Source organism: Microtus pennsylvanicus, chromosome 11, assembly GCF_037038515.1.
Source record: "Microtus pennsylvanicus isolate mMicPen1 chromosome 11, mMicPen1.hap1, whole genome shotgun sequence".
Lineage (NCBI taxonomy): Eukaryota > Metazoa > Chordata > Mammalia > Rodentia > Cricetidae > Microtus > Microtus pennsylvanicus.
Window position 1 is genome coordinate 27078461 of NC_134589.1, and position 20129 is coordinate 27098589.

At 53.9% G+C, this 20129-nt stretch overlaps 1 protein-coding gene across 1 annotated transcript; it reads right to left on the reverse strand.

The window, feature by feature from the left end:
- Positions 1–14315: 14315 nt before the first annotated feature.
- Positions 14316–19318, reverse strand: Dlx3 (distal-less homeobox 3). Its single transcript, XM_075942261.1, has 3 exons — positions 18768–19318; positions 17571–17761; positions 14316–16100 (listed from the first exon to the last, which is right to left on the reverse strand). Exons 1-3 carry the CDS (start codon positions 19090–19092, stop codon positions 15753–15755), a joined length of 864 nt encoding a protein of 287 aa, XP_075798376.1. The 5' UTR covers positions 19093–19318; the 3' UTR covers positions 14316–15752.
- Between the last annotated feature and the right edge of the window lie 811 nt (positions 19319–20129).

A 20129-nucleotide genomic window follows, 5' to 3' on the forward strand; every position in this document is an offset into this window, starting at 1 on the left:
TCCTTCAGAGTCTTGGGTGTTATGTATGCTTGTATCCTCCGTTCATCCCGGTTGCTGCCAGTTGCTCATGTTTCTCTGTCCTCTGATACAGCCTCCCCTTGACCAGAAGTCATAGATACTAGATTCTTTTTTTATAGTGATTTATTATTTTTATTTTATGTGCATTGGTGTTTTGCCTGCACGTATGTCCGTGTGAGGGTATGTGGGTGCTGGGAATTAGACCCAGATTCTCTGAAAGAGCAGTCGGTACTCTTAACCCACTGCGCCATCTCTTCAGTCCAACTGTAGAACCTTGTTATGCCTCTGCCACCAGCTAGCTCTGTGGTTCTAGCTCTGGAATGCCCTAGCAGTGCTCATAGCACCGTAGGAAATGAGAAGATGCTCAGAGAGGGAAAGGCCAGTCAGAGTGGCCTTTGGCAGCAGTTACCTCCTGGGCCAGCTGTGGAGGAGTCAGGCACCTCACAGCAACCATGTTCTCCCTCAGTCCAGGCTGCTGGGGGTCGAATGGCTTTGGGCGACAGAAAGAGATGGGGGAGGAAAGACACCAGCAGGAACTGGAATTCTCCATCCAATGCCCATCCATGGATCTCCTGCTGGGTAGGTTCTGGGGGTACCACCCTGGTGACAGGGACAGATGCTTCAGGCTAACAGGTGGCTAAACAGATGACAGGAGACAGTGTGACAAGAGGTGGAGAGAAAGCAGGACAGAGGCCATGTGGGCACCATCCAAAAGCCAGCGTGGGCTAATGGGGTTAGGGCCAGGTGAGAAGGCCGGTTGGCTCCCAGAACATCAGGCTTTGGCAGCATCACGATTTGATTCGCTGGGTGCCACAGCTCCCAGCACACAGACAGCATGGGAGGTGGGCTGAGGACAGGGTCAGTCATTCAGAGAATTCAGGCCTGAGTAGCCCCAGGGACTGAGGAGGGGCCTCTAATTCCAGGCCAAAGGCTTCAAAGACTAGTTTCCCCCGCCCACTGCCTGACCTGTTCCCCATCACAACAAGCTGAGGGCACCATTCCCCGTCTGAAAAGCCCAGTGGGACACTTTCAGCCAACCCCAAACTAGAAAGAAGCTTGGTTTGGGGTCACAGGGAGGACAGAGGGGCTATCACTGTCAGTGGACGTGTCTCACCTAGGGACGCCTGCAAGCATTTCTTCTTTGTCACCGCCACTCCCCCGAAGACACACGGAAGATTTCCCTGTGAGCAGTGAGGGGTGAAGATGGCCACTGGAAAGATCAAACCCACCCCTCGGCCCTGGGACCCCGGCTCCATTTCTCTACGGGGTGGCTGGCCCCAGATGGCTCCTCTGGGTCTTCTCTGAGGCCAAGGGCCCTGGGGGTAGCTGTTCCCTGCCATGCAGGCTACACACTCCTCTTTCCACAGAGCAAGATAAGATCTACCGCCCCATCTCGGAAAGCCTCCAAAGGCAGATTAATTGGACAGCCCAACACGAGTCGCGTCGTTAAAACAACAGCCTGGGTTGTAAAGTTAAGTAGCAGTAGTGTAATTGCTCTCTCAGCCAGCGACCAGCTGAGCCTGCGGCACCCCCCTTCCCCTGCCCCCTGTGCCCCTTTCCAGGGGAAATGAGCCTCTTTTCCATTTGGGAGCTGGTCCAGTTGCCTCAGACTTCTAGGTGGTGATGAACTGGAGGAATTCCAAGAGGACCTCACCTCACCTCCACCTCTCTAGATACTTGGGGGAACCATGTGTGTTCTCCCCAGGATGAAGCTCCGCTGGGGGCACTGGATCGACAAAGGAAAGGGAAGCCTGAAGGTAGACTTTGGTCTCCAAAGAGTGCCAGCAGTGATGCTCGCTTTGTGACTTTTGGTGAGTTTCTTAACCTCTCTGTGCTTTATTTCTTACCTCCTCAGACAAGAGCCCTTAAGGATAATAGGATTTGCTTCCCATCGGGTTGTGATGCTGAAATGAGATAGTGCTTGTAACAGCCTTGACGTGGTGCCTGGCACACAAGGAGCACTTTATAAATGACCTTCACAGCTGCCGCGGGAATGACAGGAGGGGACAGCTCAGTTGGCGGGTGAGTTCCTATAGCCATCTAGTTACCTGCCTCCCCAAGGTAGGGGAGGAAGGATGGAGCCGGAAATACACTGCAACACTTCTCAGCATCACCATTAGAGAGAAAGACTCAGGCTAGGTCCTCCCTCGAAAAGGACAGCGTCTTGCCCAACCGCAGAACAGGCAGTGTGTACGTACGGGTATGTGCTACCACTTCCAGGGTCTCAGCCCCAGGAAAGTGGCCTCCTTCTGGGTAACTCACCCCCCACTCCCCTGTACTATTTTAAGGTATGGCCCCCCATCCTCTCCCCTGACCAAATGAGATTCAATTAATTCAATTAAAGCAATTTTGGAAGCAGCTCCTGAAGGCTTTGGATGTGAGATAATTACGAGTAATTTGCTTCTGTGAAGAGGAAAAGGTTATACAGGGTCTAGAGTGGGGAAGGAGGTAGCCCCCTCCTCACCAAATGCACCCAGATCTAGAAGGATTCCACCCGGCAATCTTAGCTGCCCTCCCATTGGCCAAATTGCTTGCAGGTGGGAAGAGGGAGAATGTGGCAGTGGGAGGAGGGTGAGAAGACACTGGAGCGACAGGCTGCCCCTCCTCCATCCCTGAATCCGTCGTGCCTGTGAGAGGTGGGGGTGGGAAGCTCCTCCCTCCCCTCCCCCACGACACTACTGGGCTCCACGGCTAGAGCAGCTGATTACTCAGCCCCAGCCTCCCTGGATTTTGGATGCCTGGGCTTGCCTGTGGGATTGGATCCAGGGGCGATGGAATGTTATCCAGGTAGCTGAGGCCTGTGTAGAGGGAGCTGCGGAGATCAAGGCCCTTCCCACAATATATGGGGGATATGGGTCAGTGGGGTAGGAACCACTGGAGGTGGACAGTGACTGCTGGTTCCCAAGTCTTCTGAGATGCCCTTTCTGTCCCCTCCCATGATCTCTCCTCTCCTCTACTCCAGCACTCTCTGGTTCTGCCTGGTGTCCAATTCAAATCCCTTCCATCGTCTTGGTGGTAAATCTGCTGTCAGCCTTCTGGCCCCAGAGTCACTAGTTTCTTCCTCCCCCAAAGCGTTTTGCGATTTGGTGTTCCTGTCCCCACCCCATCTTTACCCGGATAGTTCTTCCCTCACGGGCCTCCGCCTCCGGTCACGGGCTGGTGAGAAGCATGGAGTGCCCCATTCCCTGGGATCCCATGTTCCAGGACATAATGCTTTAACGATTAAGATGCAAAAGAAAAAGTCATTTATGCAGAAAAGTGTGCCGCATCCCATCTTCCACCTTTGCTCCTCCCATCCCAGAAGGGGTCCCTCAGCTCCCTTTTCTCCCGTCGCTTCCAGGGCAAAGCACCCCTTCTCCTAGCTGCAGGGCTGTTGGGAGTGGGGCCAAGGAGGAATTAATTCCCTCAGTGAGTCCTTGGTGGCTGCTGCTTCACAATGGGCAAGCTCCGGAGAGGGGAACCTGAGTCTCTACCACCTCATGCCTCTCCCTCCCATGCCCCAGCCAGCTCAGGCCCAGCACAAGTGGAGAAACACAGAGTTCGCGTCAACAGGCCAGCCTGAGGACCCTGGGCAACAAGGGAGTAGCCTGGGTGGGGGAGGAAGCGACAATGTCCAAAGCCAGCCTGGCCCACATGAGGCTCTGTCAAGGAAGGAGGTGAGAAGCGAGAGAAAGAAAACCAGAAAGAGGCTGGTGTGTGATAGTATGTGCTTTAATTCCAGCATTCTGGAGTCCCAGGCCAGCCAGAGCTACATAGGGTGCCCCGTCTCAAAATAAATTAAATAGGGCTGGAGAGATGGCTCAGCAGATAAGAGCATTGGCTGCTCCTCCAGAGGACCCAGGTTCAATTCCCAGTACCCACATGGCAGCTCACAACTGTCTATAACTCCAGTTCCATGGGATCTGATACCTTCCCGCCAATGCACATAAAATAAAGTTAAATAAACTATTAAAAATAACAATTAAAAAATGAATTAAATAAGTACATATCTAAAAAGAAGGGGGAAAAGCCTTCTCTCAGTCCTCATTTCTCTGTCTCTGTCTCTCTCTTTTTTCTCTCTCTCTCTTTCTGTGCAATGTGTGCAGGAACACAGATTTTTTTATTTCGATCCTCTGGCTTTTCTCTCACCCCATCCTTTGCCCTGGCTAATGTTTTCTGGACATGCTTCCCTAGGCGCTGCTGGGGAGGGAGGTTGAATGGCCACAAATTGATAATTTCATTTTCTTTGCTCGTAGAAGCCTTGCCTGCCTCTTTCTCCAGGCTTGGGCTAGAACTCCCGTGCCCAGCTCCTCCCCACACACTTCAGGCTGGCTCCCAGACATGCCCATAGCACTCGGTGCTGCCACTCAAAACTAGTTAAGGATGGGGGCTTTCTTCTGGACTTCTCCATGGATCCTTCTGTTCCCCTGCTCTGACACCAACTCCAGCCTGAAGGAGGGACAAAGGGACCCAGGGTCTGGCAGAGAAGGCTGAAGGCTTGGAGCCTGTGTTTGCTACTGCTTATTGGGTGACCTGGACAAGTTACAGACTCTCTGCGACTCCCTTTTGCTGGGGACAGTGGTGTTACCACCACTTCCCTTCAAGGCTAGAGGTTTCTAAGGCAGACTCAGAATCTCCCATTAGACTGCCAGCTCTCCAGGAAACTCTGCTTCTCTGGATCAGATAGGATGTGTTCTGCGGCTTTGTCTGACCTTGAGCTACTAAGCCACTGAGCCTGATAGGGCCAGCTCAGAAAGGGAAAAGGAGTGGACCCCATGGAGAATGGCAGGTTTTCTGATTTGTCTCCTCCTGGTGCCAGTCCTCAAATTCTCTGGCTCCCAAATGGAGAGGTGAACTCCCTTCCAGGCGATGGTGTCTTCCCTCAGATTTCTTCCTGGACCAGCTACCTTTCCGAGCTCAGCTAAGACCTTAGGAAGTCACTTGCTGCTCACTGCCCAGAAGAAAACTTCTGTCTGCGGCCTCCATTGGCAAGTCTGTGACTAAAACACAAGGCATGTGATTGGCTCAAGTGTGCTACCCTGCCCTCTTTCTCTGTCCTGCCCCACAGGAAGGGAGACAAGATGACTTACAGGCTCCCCCAAGACCCAGGTTGCCAGAGATTATTACCCTTCCTCCAACCCTGATGCTCTCTTTATGAGGAGGGGCTGAGCACCAGCAAGGCCTCCACAGGCACTGGGCCATTCCTCTCTCCGGACAGAGGACCCAGCCACTCTGGGCCTCTGCAAGCTGGGGCCTGCCACAGACTGCTCCTCCCAGCCCTGAGGCCGTGGGGAATTCTTTGCTCCAACAGCTCCTCAGGGAAGCCAGACTGCACGAGGGCTCCTAACGTGCCTCTGCCTAATGCCTAACTTCTGTCACATTCCCTGAGCCCAGGGGGATCAGCTGGGTCCACCAAGGCAGGGCCTTCTACCCCTGTGACCCTAGGCCTTTGTCTCACTTCCTCGAGGCTTAGGCCTCCCTTCCCAAACCTGGAATTCTGCCTTAAGACTCAGCTCTGGGCCCTCCCAGCCTTTGGCAACTCCATCTGGAAAAGAAGAAATAACCCCCCTGCTGCTAAGAAAATTTACCTTCTCTTCTAGACTTCATCATTTTATCATGTGGTCCCTGGAGTGCAGATGTTCAGCTGACAGACTTAGGGCAGGGTACTTTATCCTCCTGGGTCTTGATTTCCTCACCTCTGCGTCAGGGCTAATGAGCAAAATGGTGTATCCTGGGGTGGGGGATTTAGCTCAGTTGGTAGAACACTTTTTTTTCCTGTCTTTCTTTCTTTCTTTCTTTCTTTCTTCCTTCCTTCCTTCCTTCCTTCCTTCCTTCCTTCCTTTCTTTCTTTCTTTCTTTCTTTCTTTCTTTCTTTCTTTCTTTCTTTCTTTTTTCTGAAAGAGGGTTTCTCTGGTTGTCCTGGAACTCACTTTGTAAACCAGGCTGGCCTCGAACTGACAGATTCCTGCCTGCCTCTGCCTCACAAATGCTGGGATCAAAGGTGTGTGCCACACCACTGCCTGGCTCAGCTTGCTTTCATATACAACCCTGAGCCACCTGCCCAGGGGATGGGGCTTTCCCATATCAATCATAAGTCAAGGAAATGCTCCACAGACATGCGCAGAGTCCAATCTGATGGAGGCAACCTCTCAGTTGAGGTTCTCTCTTCCTAGGTGTCTCTAGTTTGTGACAGGAACCAACCACTGCAAGGATACATTTCCACCCTGGGAAGCCAATGCATTAACAGCTAGGTCCCTGAGTTCAAGTCCACCTCCATAACCTTGAAGCTCACCAGACAAATGAAGATGATAACGCCTACTTCCTGAGGTTACTGTGGGACTCGGACTGGGTATAACTCAGGAGGGGCACCTGCTTAGCCTGTGAGGATTCCATTCCCAGCCCTCAGGAAAAGGATGGCTCAGTGGTGTACGGGCGCCTGCCACTCCCAGGCCTGACAACCTGAGTTCAACCCCAGGACCCACAGGGCAGAAGAAAAGCAGCTCCTGAACGTTGACTTCTAACCTCGGCGGCGGCGTCACGTGGGAGCTCATACATGAATAAATGAATACATTTAATAAAAATATTTTTTAAAAACTCCACAGAGCGCTGCACTATAGTGACTGCTGAGCAGGAGAACTTAGCTCCGCGAGTTTCACCCAGGCCCCTGAACCTCGCCATTCTCTGCTTCAGAGCCTGCTCTAAGCACGTGTCTCTGTGTGGTGACCCACTGTGAGCAGAGCTGCAATGTGGGCAGGCTCCCTCAGACTTCCGGCAGTGTGTGTGTGTATGTGTGTGCGCGCGTGTATGTGTGTGTTTGCGTGTGTGTGTGCATGTGTGTGCTTGTGTGTGTGTTTGCATGTCCGTTTTCATGCGCACGTGTGTGTGTGTGTGTGTGTGTGTGTGTGTGTGTGTGTGTGTGAACCACTTTGTCATGAGGGGAGGCGGGTACACAGGAGGTGGCTAAGGGGAAGGTCCTTCTGTGCTTCCAGGACAGTCCACTGGGTCTAAGGAGGGTGGCTCCCAAGGAGGTGAGGCCCAGCCTGAAGGGCATAGCTAACACCGAGGCAGGTGAGCCCACTGACTTCTTTTATTTATTTATCATTGGGTTTTTCGAGACAGGATTTCTTTGTGTAACAATCTTGGCTGTCCTGGAACTCATTCTGTAGACCAGGCTGGCCTCAAACTCGCAAAGTTCTGCCTGCCTCTGCCTTCCAAGTGCTGGGATTAAAGGTGTACACCACCACAACCCAGCGTATTTTTTTAAATTATTTCTTTTTGGGACAGAGCCTTCAAGTGTAGTCCAGGCTACTCTCAACCCACAGCCTTCCTACATCCTCCTTCTGAGTGCTGAGATTACCGATCTGTGCCACCATGTCAGCCTGACTTCTTCATTCCAGAAACATTTCCCTGCTCCTAACCCCAGCGCACTCACACGAGGTGTGGGAGAAGGGGAGAACAAGTGTTTTCTTTGGTATTTGATTGACACCTAGAAATTCTGAGAATTCTACAGAATTGAACACACACATGAACACACACGTGCGCGCGCACACACACACACCTAAGATAAGGAGACTTAATATGGTGGCTAAATACAGGATACATATAAGACCTCAGTAACAGTTCTCTAGTACGGCAATAAAAGAAGGAAAATATCCCTCTTATACCGGAAATAAATGTAAACCAACAAGCTACTGTCAGGGTACACCCCTGGCTCCTACCCTTGTCCTTTCTGCTGGTCCCAGGATATAGCCCTTCCTAAGTGACTGTCCCTTCACTACAGCAGGTTTACACTGGAGTAAACAAAGCCCTTTCACCGTAGAAGGAAGAATTCTTTTTAGAATGTGTGCTCACATGCATGCTCAATTGTGCGTGTGTGTACTGCACATGCATGCGTGTGCATGCGTGTGCAAGCATGCATGAGTGCTGTGTGTGCATATTTGCAGGCACAAGTATGCTAGAACTTTTGGCAGTCAGTTCTCTCTATCCCTCTTGTTTCTCCAGGCTAGCGCGCCATATGGACACCCATTGTGGCTTCAGGAGTCAAACACAGGTCCTCCAGCTTGTGTGGCAAGCTCTTCTATCCACCGAGTCATGTGACCAGCCACATAAAGAAGAATTCTACGGGAGGCCTCCTTCCACAGAGGAGGAGGACCCACTTCTGAACGTCCATTGAGGGTGCTAAGACTTCCCTAGGGTCAGCGGGGGTGTCTGGATTGCCCGTAGATGACTTAGTAGAAAAGTGACAGCGGTCTGAGCTCTCAGCATGGTGCCAAGCTGTGTGCCAAGCCCTTCCTTCGCATACGTGTGCTATCCCATTTCATTTCCTTCGCAGTCCTAAAAGACAGAGATGATTAGCTTCATTTTATAGGCGAGTGAAAGCCTGGTTCAGAGAGGGTAAGTGACTGGCCTGAGGTCACACAGCCTCAGGTATCTCACCTGTAAGATGGGATCATAATGGCACTGGCCTTTCTTATCAGGATCCAATAAGACGGAGCTCAGGAAAGCTCTTGGCCCAGAAGCTGTGTGCCTGGCACACAGTAGGTCCTTATCGAGTCCTATCCAGCACTTTGGAGCAGTTTCATCTGCTTCCTTGCTACCAGCCTGCCCCCTGCCCCCTCAGGCCTACACACTCCTCGGGCTGCCCCTGCTCCCTGGACGGAGGTTGTCTCATTCTTCCCTCTTCTGCCATTGGTGTTTCCTGAGCTCAGGGCACAACCGACTGGCCCCGGGGGTGGGTGTGGGACTTTGCCACACGCGTCGCATGACGTGGCCTGGTGCCCTCAGTGTGGCGCACAGGGAAGGGTGCGCTGTTGCTGTTTGCCAGGTGCGAGGTGAACCGCGGGGGGGGGGGGGGGAGGGGACGCCCCTCCCTCATGGCAGCTGATCCTCTGGGTGTGGAGCCTCCTCCTGCTTACTCAGCAAACAGTAACAGTCCCGGCGCTGATTTGTCCTGGGAGACAACCCAGGAATTTGGGCCCACAGGCCCCGCCTCCTGTTGGTTCCCCTTCTCAGGCTGCCCCCTTCCTGGGTACCCTCAGCTCCTCCTCACCTTGAGCAGAGAGCAGCCCCTTCCCGGGGGGACTCAGCATACTAGGGCTCTCCCGGGGGTTCATCAGATCAATGTCCTGATCTTGCACCCCCAGGCAGCTTCTACCACTCTCCAGCCTTCTGGCTGACAGAAGAAAGCTCTCCAGGGAGCTGTCAGGGGTTGAGCACCCACTCAGAGCAGCCTGCGCAAATGTAGCGGGGTACAGGGGTCCCAGTCCTCAGAGCTCTCTCTGTCTCTCCTTTTCTGTGTGACCTCAGGTAAGTGGCACGGTCTGTCTGTGCCAGCTTCCTGATTAGAGGCCCAGCGAGGATGAGGATGGCAGTCTCTGCTCCTCAGTTACACAGGAATGTGACTATAAACCCCGTTTCCCTCCTGTCATCTCGATAACCCCCAACAGCATGCCTAACTTGAGGCAGTCATCACTGGTCCCACCCACTCTGGCAGCCCCCCAGCTAATGCTGAGAGTGGGCCTGCATGAGGGTCCTGGGAGCTCTCCACCTAATTGTGCTCATCCCCCAGGTTCTGTGGGCATCCTGATTCTCCAGCCGTGCAAGACGCCTCCTGGGGTGGTACCCAAGGCCCTGCCCTGGAGTCTGCCTGCTGCTTTTCTGCCTCCAGCTCTGGCCCCAGGATGTGAATAGAAAGAATCTCTCAAGCCAGGCAGCACACGCCTTTAATCCCAGACAGAGGCAGGTGGATCTTTGTGAGTTCGAGTCCAGCTTGGTCTACAAGAGCTAGTTCCAGGACAGGCTCCAAAGCTACAGAGAAACCCTGTCTTGAAAAACCAAAACAAAAAATAAAAAAAGAAAGGCTCTCTCCTTCTTGGCCTGCAGTTCTCTCCAGGCTGGACAGAACCACAGCAAAGCCCATGCCTGTGCTCTGAACTGGATGAACCATGCTGGCTCTCTCAGAGCCAAGCAGGGAGAGGCCTAGACAGAGTGGCTGACTTGGTGTGAGAAGCATTTCTGAGACACAAAGGAGAAAAACTGGCTAGGGACTGAGGGCTCAAGTTCAGGGAGGACCTCTGGAAGAGGAGGTGCTGGGCTCCGTGGAGGAAAGCTTGCCTTGTCTTCATCCTTAACTTCTTGACCCACGCTGCTCGCTTCTCCCTCAGCCTCCCACTTCCTCCTCCTGCTCCTCTCCCACCAGAGCCCATGCCCACTCTCCTCCTGCCCTCCTCCTCCGGGCTGACAGAGGAAACTCAGCTCCAAGCATTTTTGGCCTCTGAGCCTACCAGTCTGGGGCGGTGGGGTGCTGTAAACAGCTTATTACAGCGATTAAACTGCAATTAAAGCTGGAAAAACAGAGGCCATGTGCTGGCTGTTGGGTCTCCCCCCCCCCAGTGTGCTCCCCTTCCCATCTGATCCACTCTGGGCTTAGTAATCCAACCAGGGGCCCCCACACAGGAGCTGGGTAGCAGGCTCCTTGCTCCGGTACACAGACTTGCCCCCTTTCATTGATAGGGTGTCAGTCTGTATGGGGCTTTGCAGGAGGAGAGGGTAAATTGTAGGTTGCCATGGGAATGGTGTATGGAGGCTGGATTGGATCTCTTTAAGATCTCTCAGCACCTAGGACCCTCCTGAGGGTCAGGATTATAACAATCCTTCTCATTCATATCCCCAAGGGTTGCTTCCTCCACCCAGAGGGCCGGGGCCTTTCCTTCTCCAGGTTCAAGGTGTGAGGGCAGCTACTGGCCCACCAGAGAGGATGGAAACAGCCAGAACATCACTTTTAATGAGCTCAGCATCCAGGAAGGATCCGGGATCTTCTGAGCCTGGCCCTTGCCTCCTGGGCTCTCGCCTGACATCACTCGGGATTCAGTCTTCTGCTTCTCTCTTAGGTCTTGTTCCTTTCCGTCCTGTGGGGTTGGGGGAGCCTTGTGCAAGCCCATGTCTTCACAGGGCTTGTGCCCACCATTGCAGACACTGCTCAGACTGCCCCTTCCCTCTCTGGTGCAGCCCTTCAAAGCTTCCTTCCCATCTGCCCCAGCTTTCTCAGCTGACTGTGGGTCTCAAAATGTTTCATCTGCTTCTGGTCCTGGAGGTCTCAGCTCAGGGTCTGAGGTCCTTCCACAGGCCGTGGCTGTCCTTGCCTGCCACACAGCTCAGGAAACAGCGGCTGGCCTTTTTTTTTGCAAGCTCCCAGAGTTGGTGGATCAGCCAGTGTGGCAATGCAGAGATGGCCAGTCAGCCAATGTTATGAATGAGACTTGGTCCAAGGCTGAATGGAGAACAGGACAAGTCAGATTGCCAGTAGCCGCTTCCATTCATTCACTAAAGCAGGTTTCGCCAGGGCTGGGTGCCTGGTTAAGCATTTTACTTAGATTATCCCCTTAATCTTCCCCACAGCTCTGCTGGTTGGTAGGGTCATCCCGATATTACAGGTGAGTTCAGAAAGGTTAAGTGACTTGGCCAGGGCCACACAGCCAGTAAAGTCACGAAGACCAGATCCCAAAGACTCCAGAGCGCACGTTCCTGACCAAAATGTTAAGCTTTTCTTAGGGCTTGCCCAGAGGAGGAAGGCTGGCCCTCCCTCCCCTTAGACCTCTCTGGGAAGAAGCCGGCGGAGGGCTGACCACGTGGGACAGCCTGGTGGAGTTAGGGTCACCTTTTAGGTTCTGCCAGCGCTGTACCATTGACTGACAGAAAACGTCCATCCAGAGAACTCGTTCTCTGTGAAGACCTGGGTTCAAATCCCAGCTCTGTCTTGGATTTGCTGTGTGACCTCCAGAGACTCTTCAGCCTCGACTTTTATTTTTGCCCTCTTGTGGTCTGGGTTTTCCAGACAGGGTTTCTCTGTGCAGCCCTGGCTGTCCTGGAACTCGTTCTGTAGACCAGGCTGGCTGCAAACTCAGAGATCTGCCTGCCTCTGCTGGGGTTAAAGGCGTGTGCCACCATGCTGCCTGACACATTGTCTCCCTCCCCACCCCTTTTGGTTTGTTTGTTTGTTTGAAGCAGGTTCTTACTATGTAGCCCAGGATAGCCTTGAATTCACTGTGTTGCTCAGGCTGGCCTTAAATTTAATATTTAATCCAGGCTGACTTAAATTCTCAAATCTCCTGTTGCAACCTCCAGAGATCTGGGATTACAGACCTGAACCACTATGCCCAGACTTCTCTTTTTCCTTCCCCTCCTCCTTTTCTTTTGTGGTGCTAGGTGTTGAATCCAAGCCTTCATGTATGCTAAGCATCAACTCTACTATAGCTGGAGCCTCAGTTTTCCCAGTTGAAAAATGGGCACTATCCTACTCATCTGTCCAATTGTTGTTCACCAGGTAGTTTACCAAATTCCACCTGTTATATAACATCAAGATCTTGGACAGCAGCGGCCCTCAGGCAGACTGGGGTTCCCCAGCCTGCCCCTTCGTCCCTGTAGATTGCCCAGAGACAATGTGTGTAGTCAGGCAGCACCTGGAAGAAGGGTGGGCTCTGTAGTCCCACCTTGGCATGCTGCCAGGTCCCTCCCCCAAGCTTTTGTCCCTACTGGGCTCCTCATCAGGGTGGGTGAAGGGCAAGCTGACCCCTGGCCTAGAGGTGGGCCTGGAGGTGAGGAAAGGAGGAAGGGGAGGTCAGGGGTGGGGCTGACCCCGCGGGAGGTCACCTGGGCAGTTAATCCAGCCTGACAGAGCTGGGATGAGCTGGGAGGAATTAGGCCCTTACAACACCCTTTCATCCGTCACCGCCTGCCCGCCCGCCCAGCCTCCCTCCTTCCTTCCTCTCTCTGCCCTTTTCTCCTCTCTCCCTCCCTTCGCTGGCAGCCCAGCCCTAATAAAATGCGGTGTCTCCAGCGAGTCTGCCCGGCTGCCGCCTTGCTGCTCCTGCCTGCACGCAGCCCTCAAACCAAAAGCTCAGTGCAGCCCCGCCTGGCAGCTGCCAGCTTAACCCTTGCCAGTCCAAGTCAGTCACATGGGCGTGGCCTCCTCCCTGGCTGGCTTGCAGAATGGGTGAGGCCTACTTGGAGAGGTACAGGCCAAGGAAGGGGCTGAGGTCCTGACCTGAGGACAGAGCTTCTGTGTGGCGCCCACGCTCTGTCTTCTCATCTTTACCGTGTCTGGCTCCATAGGCCCCCAGAGTCTCTGTCTGATTGGGCACTAAGACCGGGTGGTGGTTCCAGGCTGAGTTGGGTCACAGTGGCTGCTGAGTGTATCCTGGCTTTCTGAACAAGAGTGCTTCTGTGCACATGTGTGTGCATGTATGTGTGTGATAGGGAAACCTGAGTGTGTTCTGCACTTGTGTATTGGGGGGCCTAGCTCTCTTTAGTTTGTTATGTTAGTGTAATGTTCACCGGCCTCAGGTGTGTGTGTGTGTGTGTGTGTGTGTGTGTGTGTGTGTGTAAGGGATGTTATTTTTCTCAAAGGGTAATGATTTTTCTAGTGGGACTTCATGTATATGTAACAAGAGATATCATGTGTCTATCAGATAGAAAGCTTCATAGTGTGGTCATGCATCTATGCCATCTCCTGGTGCACGCACTCACACACACACGCACACACACACGCACACACTCACACGCACTCACACGCACACAGGCACGCACACGCACACACACACACATACACACGCACACACACACACATACACACACACACGCACACACACACACGCACACACACACGCACACACCCGCCCACGCGTGCTCACATACTCATTCTCCTCTCAGAAGCCTTGGAGTTGGCATCTGGAAGCAGGGGTCAGCATTTCCAGCATATGCAGTCAGTGATAGCATCTAGAAGATTCTGGGCCAGGACCACACCCTCCCCAAGAAGGCAAACACAGACCCCCCTCCCCCATCTCATAGCTTCCCAATCCCTGTCTTAGGTCCCACCAGCTCTAGGATCAGTACCTCCTGTCGGCTGGCCCCACTGTCACCGTAGCTAAAAGGGATAGACAGGTGGGTGAGGGGCTGGGAGTGCCTGGGCGTGGAGGCAGGGGGTTTCACATGCATGTGCAAGCATGTCTATGTGTGAACTCAAGATCAAAGTGCAGCCCCAGGTGACCTGGCAACAGCGGTGGTGGTGGCAGAGGACAGCTGGCTGATGGAAAACGCCAAGCCACCAAGCAGAGTGGAGTCAGGGAGGCCTGCTCACAATGTGGGTAGCCACAGGGTCAGGAGCACCTGCCCCCCATCTCAGCATCCCCTAGAAGCTCAGAGGGCCCTCCTCACTTAACACAACTCCCAACTCCAGTCCTCCCTTCAGAACTGCCTGCCGCTAGTCTCCAATTCAAAGAGCACTGTGGTTATTTTCTTCTTCTTCTTTTTTTTATTTTATTAACATTATATATAAAGACTGGTCCAGTAAGAAAGCAGAAATGAGAAGGCTGGGGAGGGGTGGGAGCTGGCTTCATTCCTGTCCCCTTGGGGTGGGACTCGGAGACCCACCACATCTCTCCTTACTCCTGTACCTCCCACGAAACCCAAATCCAGTAGGAGCCCACATCCCTCTTTCGGCTTGCAACACACAAGGAGATTGGTCCAGGAGGAACAGGGTCACATAAATAGGAAACCACAAGGGAGGAGGCTGCTTCTCTTGGTTGCTCTTTTTAAAAAAACAACAACAAAAAAAAACACACACTATATATATAACTACAGTCTTTTACCTCTCCTTTTCTTCGATGTCTTACCACATCAGGGGCAGAAGAAAGTTAGCTTTGGGGGGACGCCTGGGCCAGGGAGAGGCACTACTGGTACCAGCCCTCTGAGCAGCCAGCCTCACCCCTAAGGCACTGAGTCTTAGGCTTCCTCTGTCTGCGACTCCTCGCTTGCATCCTGCAGCTGAGGGGAAGCGATCCCTTTCCAAAGCTGCGGTGAAGGGAGTGTTTGGGGATTTGTCTTGCCTGGTGTATCTCTGCAGAGAGTTGGGGTTTGACCCCCCAGACTGCCAGCTTACTGGGAGAAAAGGAAGGGGTGACAGGGGTAGGGGTGGGGGACAGAGCAGAACTGCCCGCCCTGTGAGATGAGTGGGATTTGGTCCTAACTGTTAACAATGCCCTTTGTTGTCCTATGCTTCAACAGCTTTTAAAACCAGAGTTGTGCAAAGTCCTGTACATGGAAGAAGAAATGGGGTCCTTAGGAAAAACACACGGGTGGCCCTTCTCCCCAGGGAAGGGGCGGAGAGAAGGCTCCTTTAACTCTTCCCTGGACATTAAAAGGTTTCCTCATTGGGGGGAGTTTTCTTTGGTTTAACCCTCAAATCTTAAATGAGGGCTAGGTCAGGCCCCCACCTTGAGGATCAGCCATGATGCAGTGTCCAATGTCTTTCAAAGAGTGGCTCAAAAGTGGCTTGGTTGCCCGGATGACTTAGGTCTGGCAGTGCTGGAATCCACGGTCCCTGGTACCCCAGAGCAGGTGGGACCTGCAGATACTCCGACTCTTCCCCCTTTTGGAGTTTTCTACTGTGTCGGAGAGGCTGGAAGACCACGCTGGTTCCTGGAGCAGAGAGCGCGTGCTGTCTCCACCGGAGCTAAATGCCTCGATATCTGGAGGGCACCCCAGTCTAAGCAGGAGGAGGGAGGTTGGTTTAGGGGGGCATCCTTGGTCCATGCATATCTCATCTGGAGGTTCTTGGGTCCCTGGAAGGGACAAGGGAGGGGGAAGGGAGTCTTTCCCCTGTGCCCCTGGATGATTCCTGAGTGTCGCTAGGATAGGGCACCTTCTGCCTGGTCCTGGGGGGTCCTTCGTGGGGGGCGGGGCGCAGGCCAGGTGGGTGCTCAGTACACAGCCCCAGGGTTAGGTGGGGGCCCCGGGGAGGCATGGTGCAGGGTAGCCGGCTGAGGTGGCTGTTGCTGTAAGTGGGGTCCGCTGAGGTTCTGTGCATGGTACCAGGAGTTGGTGGGGTCGTCCAGGTAGTTGGGGGAGGCACTGTACGGGAGCGGTGGGGGCAGCTGGTTGCGGGTAGGGGCTGGAGTGGAATGGGAAGACGTGTCCCAGAGGGCGGGTGACGGCGGAGAGTTGCAGGCCATGGAGTCGCTGTTGTTGGGGCTGTGCTCCAGCGGCACCTCCCCGTTCTTGTAGAGCTTTTTGAACTTGGAGCGGCGGTTCTGGAACCAGATTTTCACCTGGACAGAATAAGAAAAGAGCAAGTAGTTAGCCTCTCTGGGATGCCAAAAGGAAACCCCACAGGGAGCCCAGTACCCAGCCTCTAGGGGAAACTAGGCAAAAACTCCAGGGCCTCCACTCCCAAGCCAGCGTCTTTCTTTCCAGTTGGAAAAGAACTGCGGCTTGGAACATTCTACTGGTCCCGTCTGCCACTTCCGAAGTGCGACCTTAAGCAGGTTACTTAACCTCTCTGGCCTCACCTTCCTCTCATTGCAAAATGGGGACCTTGATAACACTATCACCTATCTCAAAGGGTCACTGTAAGGCTCAAGAAAGTTAAGACACTTAAATACTGAAATGGTCTACTATACCGCAAACCCTCAATAAAAAAGGCACCCTAGTGAGATCTGGGCAGTTTGTGGTATTTTGCCCACATCAGAGCCCTAAGCCGAGGTTCACAGATACACAGCGACAAACACACACCCACACAGGCATCTCCATACTCAGCGACATACCCACTCACAGCCTCGCACAGCCACCAGACGGTGAAGCTATAAATGCAGGCAGATACACCCAGATAAGCACCCACAACATGAACACCCCCCATTCACACACAGGGTTCTCAGGGGCTCTGGTTGGGTATTGGGGGTGACCCAGGGACTCGGGAGCAGGTGAACCTGAGTCCCTAAATTTCCCCTGGGATATCTCCCCCCTCCGCCTGCCTCTCTCCACCCCATGACTGGCACAAACAATGAATCAGCTCTTCCCCAGGTGACCCAGATCCCCGATGGACCAGGCCCCACGCAGCCCAGCCGCAACCAAGGCCAGCCTGTCAACACCTGTAGAGAGCCAGGCACCCAACATTCCTCCCCAGAGCAATGAGACTTCTTGGTGTTTAGGGGACGGGTAAAGGGTTGGCGAAAGTCTCCCACTTTCTGACTCTACGTCCTTTTGTCCGGGAACCTCTCGGGCCTGACTTTGGGCAGAGGCATTTGGGTACAAAGCAAGACCATGTTTTTACACAAGCGTACATTTTGGTGTATGCTCTAACTGGTGCTCCAGCACAGATACTTGCCTTCTGTTTGCAAAATGACCCTTAAAGGACCTCCCTCCCTCCTTACATTTTTCTGGCACATCGCCTGCCTGCCCCCCCCCCCACTTCGTCTGGGAGAGAGAAAACTCCTGTGTCCTGTAATATTGCTGAAGGCCTTGGGAGCTGGGAGTTCTGGGGTGCAGGGGGGGACATCTCTCTGTGACAGACATACACAGTTGCATAAGTTCACATGGATGCACACTGCACCCGTCTGTCTACTGTAAACCTTTCAACAAACGCTGAGACTTTTTGAGTCGCTCAACCCACAGGCAAGAGTCGCTGCAATCTGCTGAGGGGCAGGGGTTGGGGGTACTTAAAGGCCCAGTCAGGCTCATAGGTACCCCGGTCGCTCACGCTCCCATCTGCCCCCAGGGACTCTTGAGCTTTCAGTACTAACCTGTGTTTGTGTGAGGCCCAGCTGTGCAGCTAGCTCGGCGCGCTCGGGCAAGGCCAGATACTGGGCTTTCTGGAAACGGCGCTGCAGGGCAGCCAGCTGATAGCTGGAATAGATGGTGCGCGGCTTTCGGACCTTCTTGGGTTTGCCGTTCACCATGCGTACCTCGGCTTCCGGCTCCTCTTTCACCGACACTGCAAGGAGGAACGCACTAGTTTAGCCTCGGCCTGCGACCCCGCACTCTCCAAGATCCCCCTCTGTCGAACGCCGCACCCTCCGGCCCACTGATCTCCCCGGGACTTCTTTGGAGGAGCGTTGTGCCGCCCTCACCCAGGGAGGGAACCGCCGCGACCCAGCCGGACCGGCGGCGGCCGCCCACGACTCGGCGCTCCCATCTCCGCACCCCGGCCCCGGAGCGCAGGCTCCGGCGCCAGCAAGCGACTGGGTTGAGAACCGCGCGACTTCACTCAGAACGCATTCCCGGCTCAGCTTCTCGTCTGCGGACCGTCCTCTAGTGACCCACTTAACCGGCCTTGGCGTCTCCCACTCCTTCCAGTCTGCCCATTCCCTTTTAATAAGCTTCCTACTTGAGGATAACTTGCTTCAGAAAAAAATGCAAGGATCGTGCAGGCATTCTCTCAATTTTTCCTTTCTCTGTTTTCTTTTTCTTCCTCCCCCTCCGGACTTCCATTCTCTTCTTTTCTTTCTTTTTTCCTTCTCTTTCTTCCTTCTGCTTTCTTCCGTGCTTTTCCTTACTGTCCTCCCCACATTTGTTTCTCTCTATCCCCACTTTCTGTGACTTCTTTGGGTCTTTCTCCACGTGCCCTTCGCTACTCGCTACGCGGGGTCTCCGGAGACGGCATCCAGAGGCAGGGTCCCCGGAGCCGACTCCCCTCGAGCTCTCAAGCCATCGCGGGCTGCCGGCTCAAGTGCCCTCAGGACAGCAGCGTCGAAACTTTCCCCCATCACCCAGAATGCGCTCTCTGTGTCCCCAACTTCCCCGGAATCTCCAGGAGACCCCGGCGCACAATGCCGCACATAGTGTCGCCTATCCTCTAAGGGGGTCATCTAACACATCTCCTTCAAACTCTTCTAATTCTTACCCTCGGGGCTTACCTAGATCTCAGCTCCCATCCCCAGACTTCTTGCTTGGGCACCTTCCAGCGTCTCACACCCTCTCCACAACCCCAGCGTCCTCACCTGGGTCCTGGGCAGGCAGCGGCTGCTCCCGGTACGCTCCATACTGCCTGTAGGAGCCCCCGTAGGTATATTCCGACTTTGGCGAATAAGCGCCGGTGCCAGCGAGCCCATTGAGATTGAACTGGTGGTGGTAGGTGTAGGGGTTCACCGTCTGACCGTAGGGCTGGCCCGAGTAGTAGTCATGTTGGGGAGCGCTGTAATAGCCCAGGTCAGTGACTGAAGACTCGGGCAGGGTAGGCGAGTCCTTGGAGCCCGCATGGCAGCTGAGCGAGCTGGAGATGTCGGTGAGGATGCTGCTGAGCTTGCGATCGAAGGAGCCGCTCATGCTGGCGGGCGTCGCAGCTTCCCAGGCCTCCTCCTCCGAGCGCGGAAGCGGGCGGACAGGAACGCCGGGTAGGCGGAGGAGCCCAGGTGGGCTGTGTGTCCAGAGGGCGAGGGCAGGGCCTGGTCGCGTCTGGGGGAGGGGGTGGCCGAAGGGCGCTTAGACCATTGCCGGCTGTCGGTCAGTCGCTGCGTGCCTCTCTCCGCGTCCCAAGCCACAGTCAAATGCTGCCAGCTCCGCCCGGCCAGCCGGTTATAGACTCAATGTTGGAATGCAGAGGGAGGCTCCTGCGCTCTGATTGGCTGCAAGTCTTGCCTTCGAGGCAAAACATGCTCGCGCTTTCTCACTGGCTCCCCCAACCCTCTTTGTTGTTACCCCAAATGCACACACACACACACACACAAACACACACACACGCACACACACACAGACCACCGCCGCCACCACCACGTTTCTCCTGCGCTCAAGCCCAGAAAAATCCTCCGAAGAGGGCCGGGAGTGGGGGGAGGATGTGTGGAGGGGTTGGTGGTGCAGAGCCCCCAGGATCAACCCCTCTGTTTTCGTGGCTAGGGGTGGGCTTAGGTGAGATGAGGAAGGAGGGGACCTTGTCCATTGGGTATTTGTGAAAGGAGGTGGTCCTTGGTGATGTATGTGTGTACTATGCAAATGACAGACAAAGTGGCAAAGACCCAGGGTCCACGAAAATATTTTGATCGCTTTTAAAATTCGAAAAAAGAACATCCATGTTGGAAAAAAAAGTTTGAGCACATTAATATATTATCTTTATGACATTGCAGCCATGAAACGTAATTTTTAAAATTATAAAAGAAGAGTCTCGCCCAGCAAAAGCATTCTGGCCTGCAAAAGTCCTACGTTGAACTGTATTGTTGAACAATACAGCGAGACTGTATTGTATGGATTTTGGGGCTGCTCTAGAGAATGGAGGTACCCCAGACTGTAAGTGTGCAGTTTCACAGATGGACCAGGTAGAGCCCAGAGAGCTGTGAGGCAGTAGTCCCTAGGAGGTTGGCTTTCTGTGG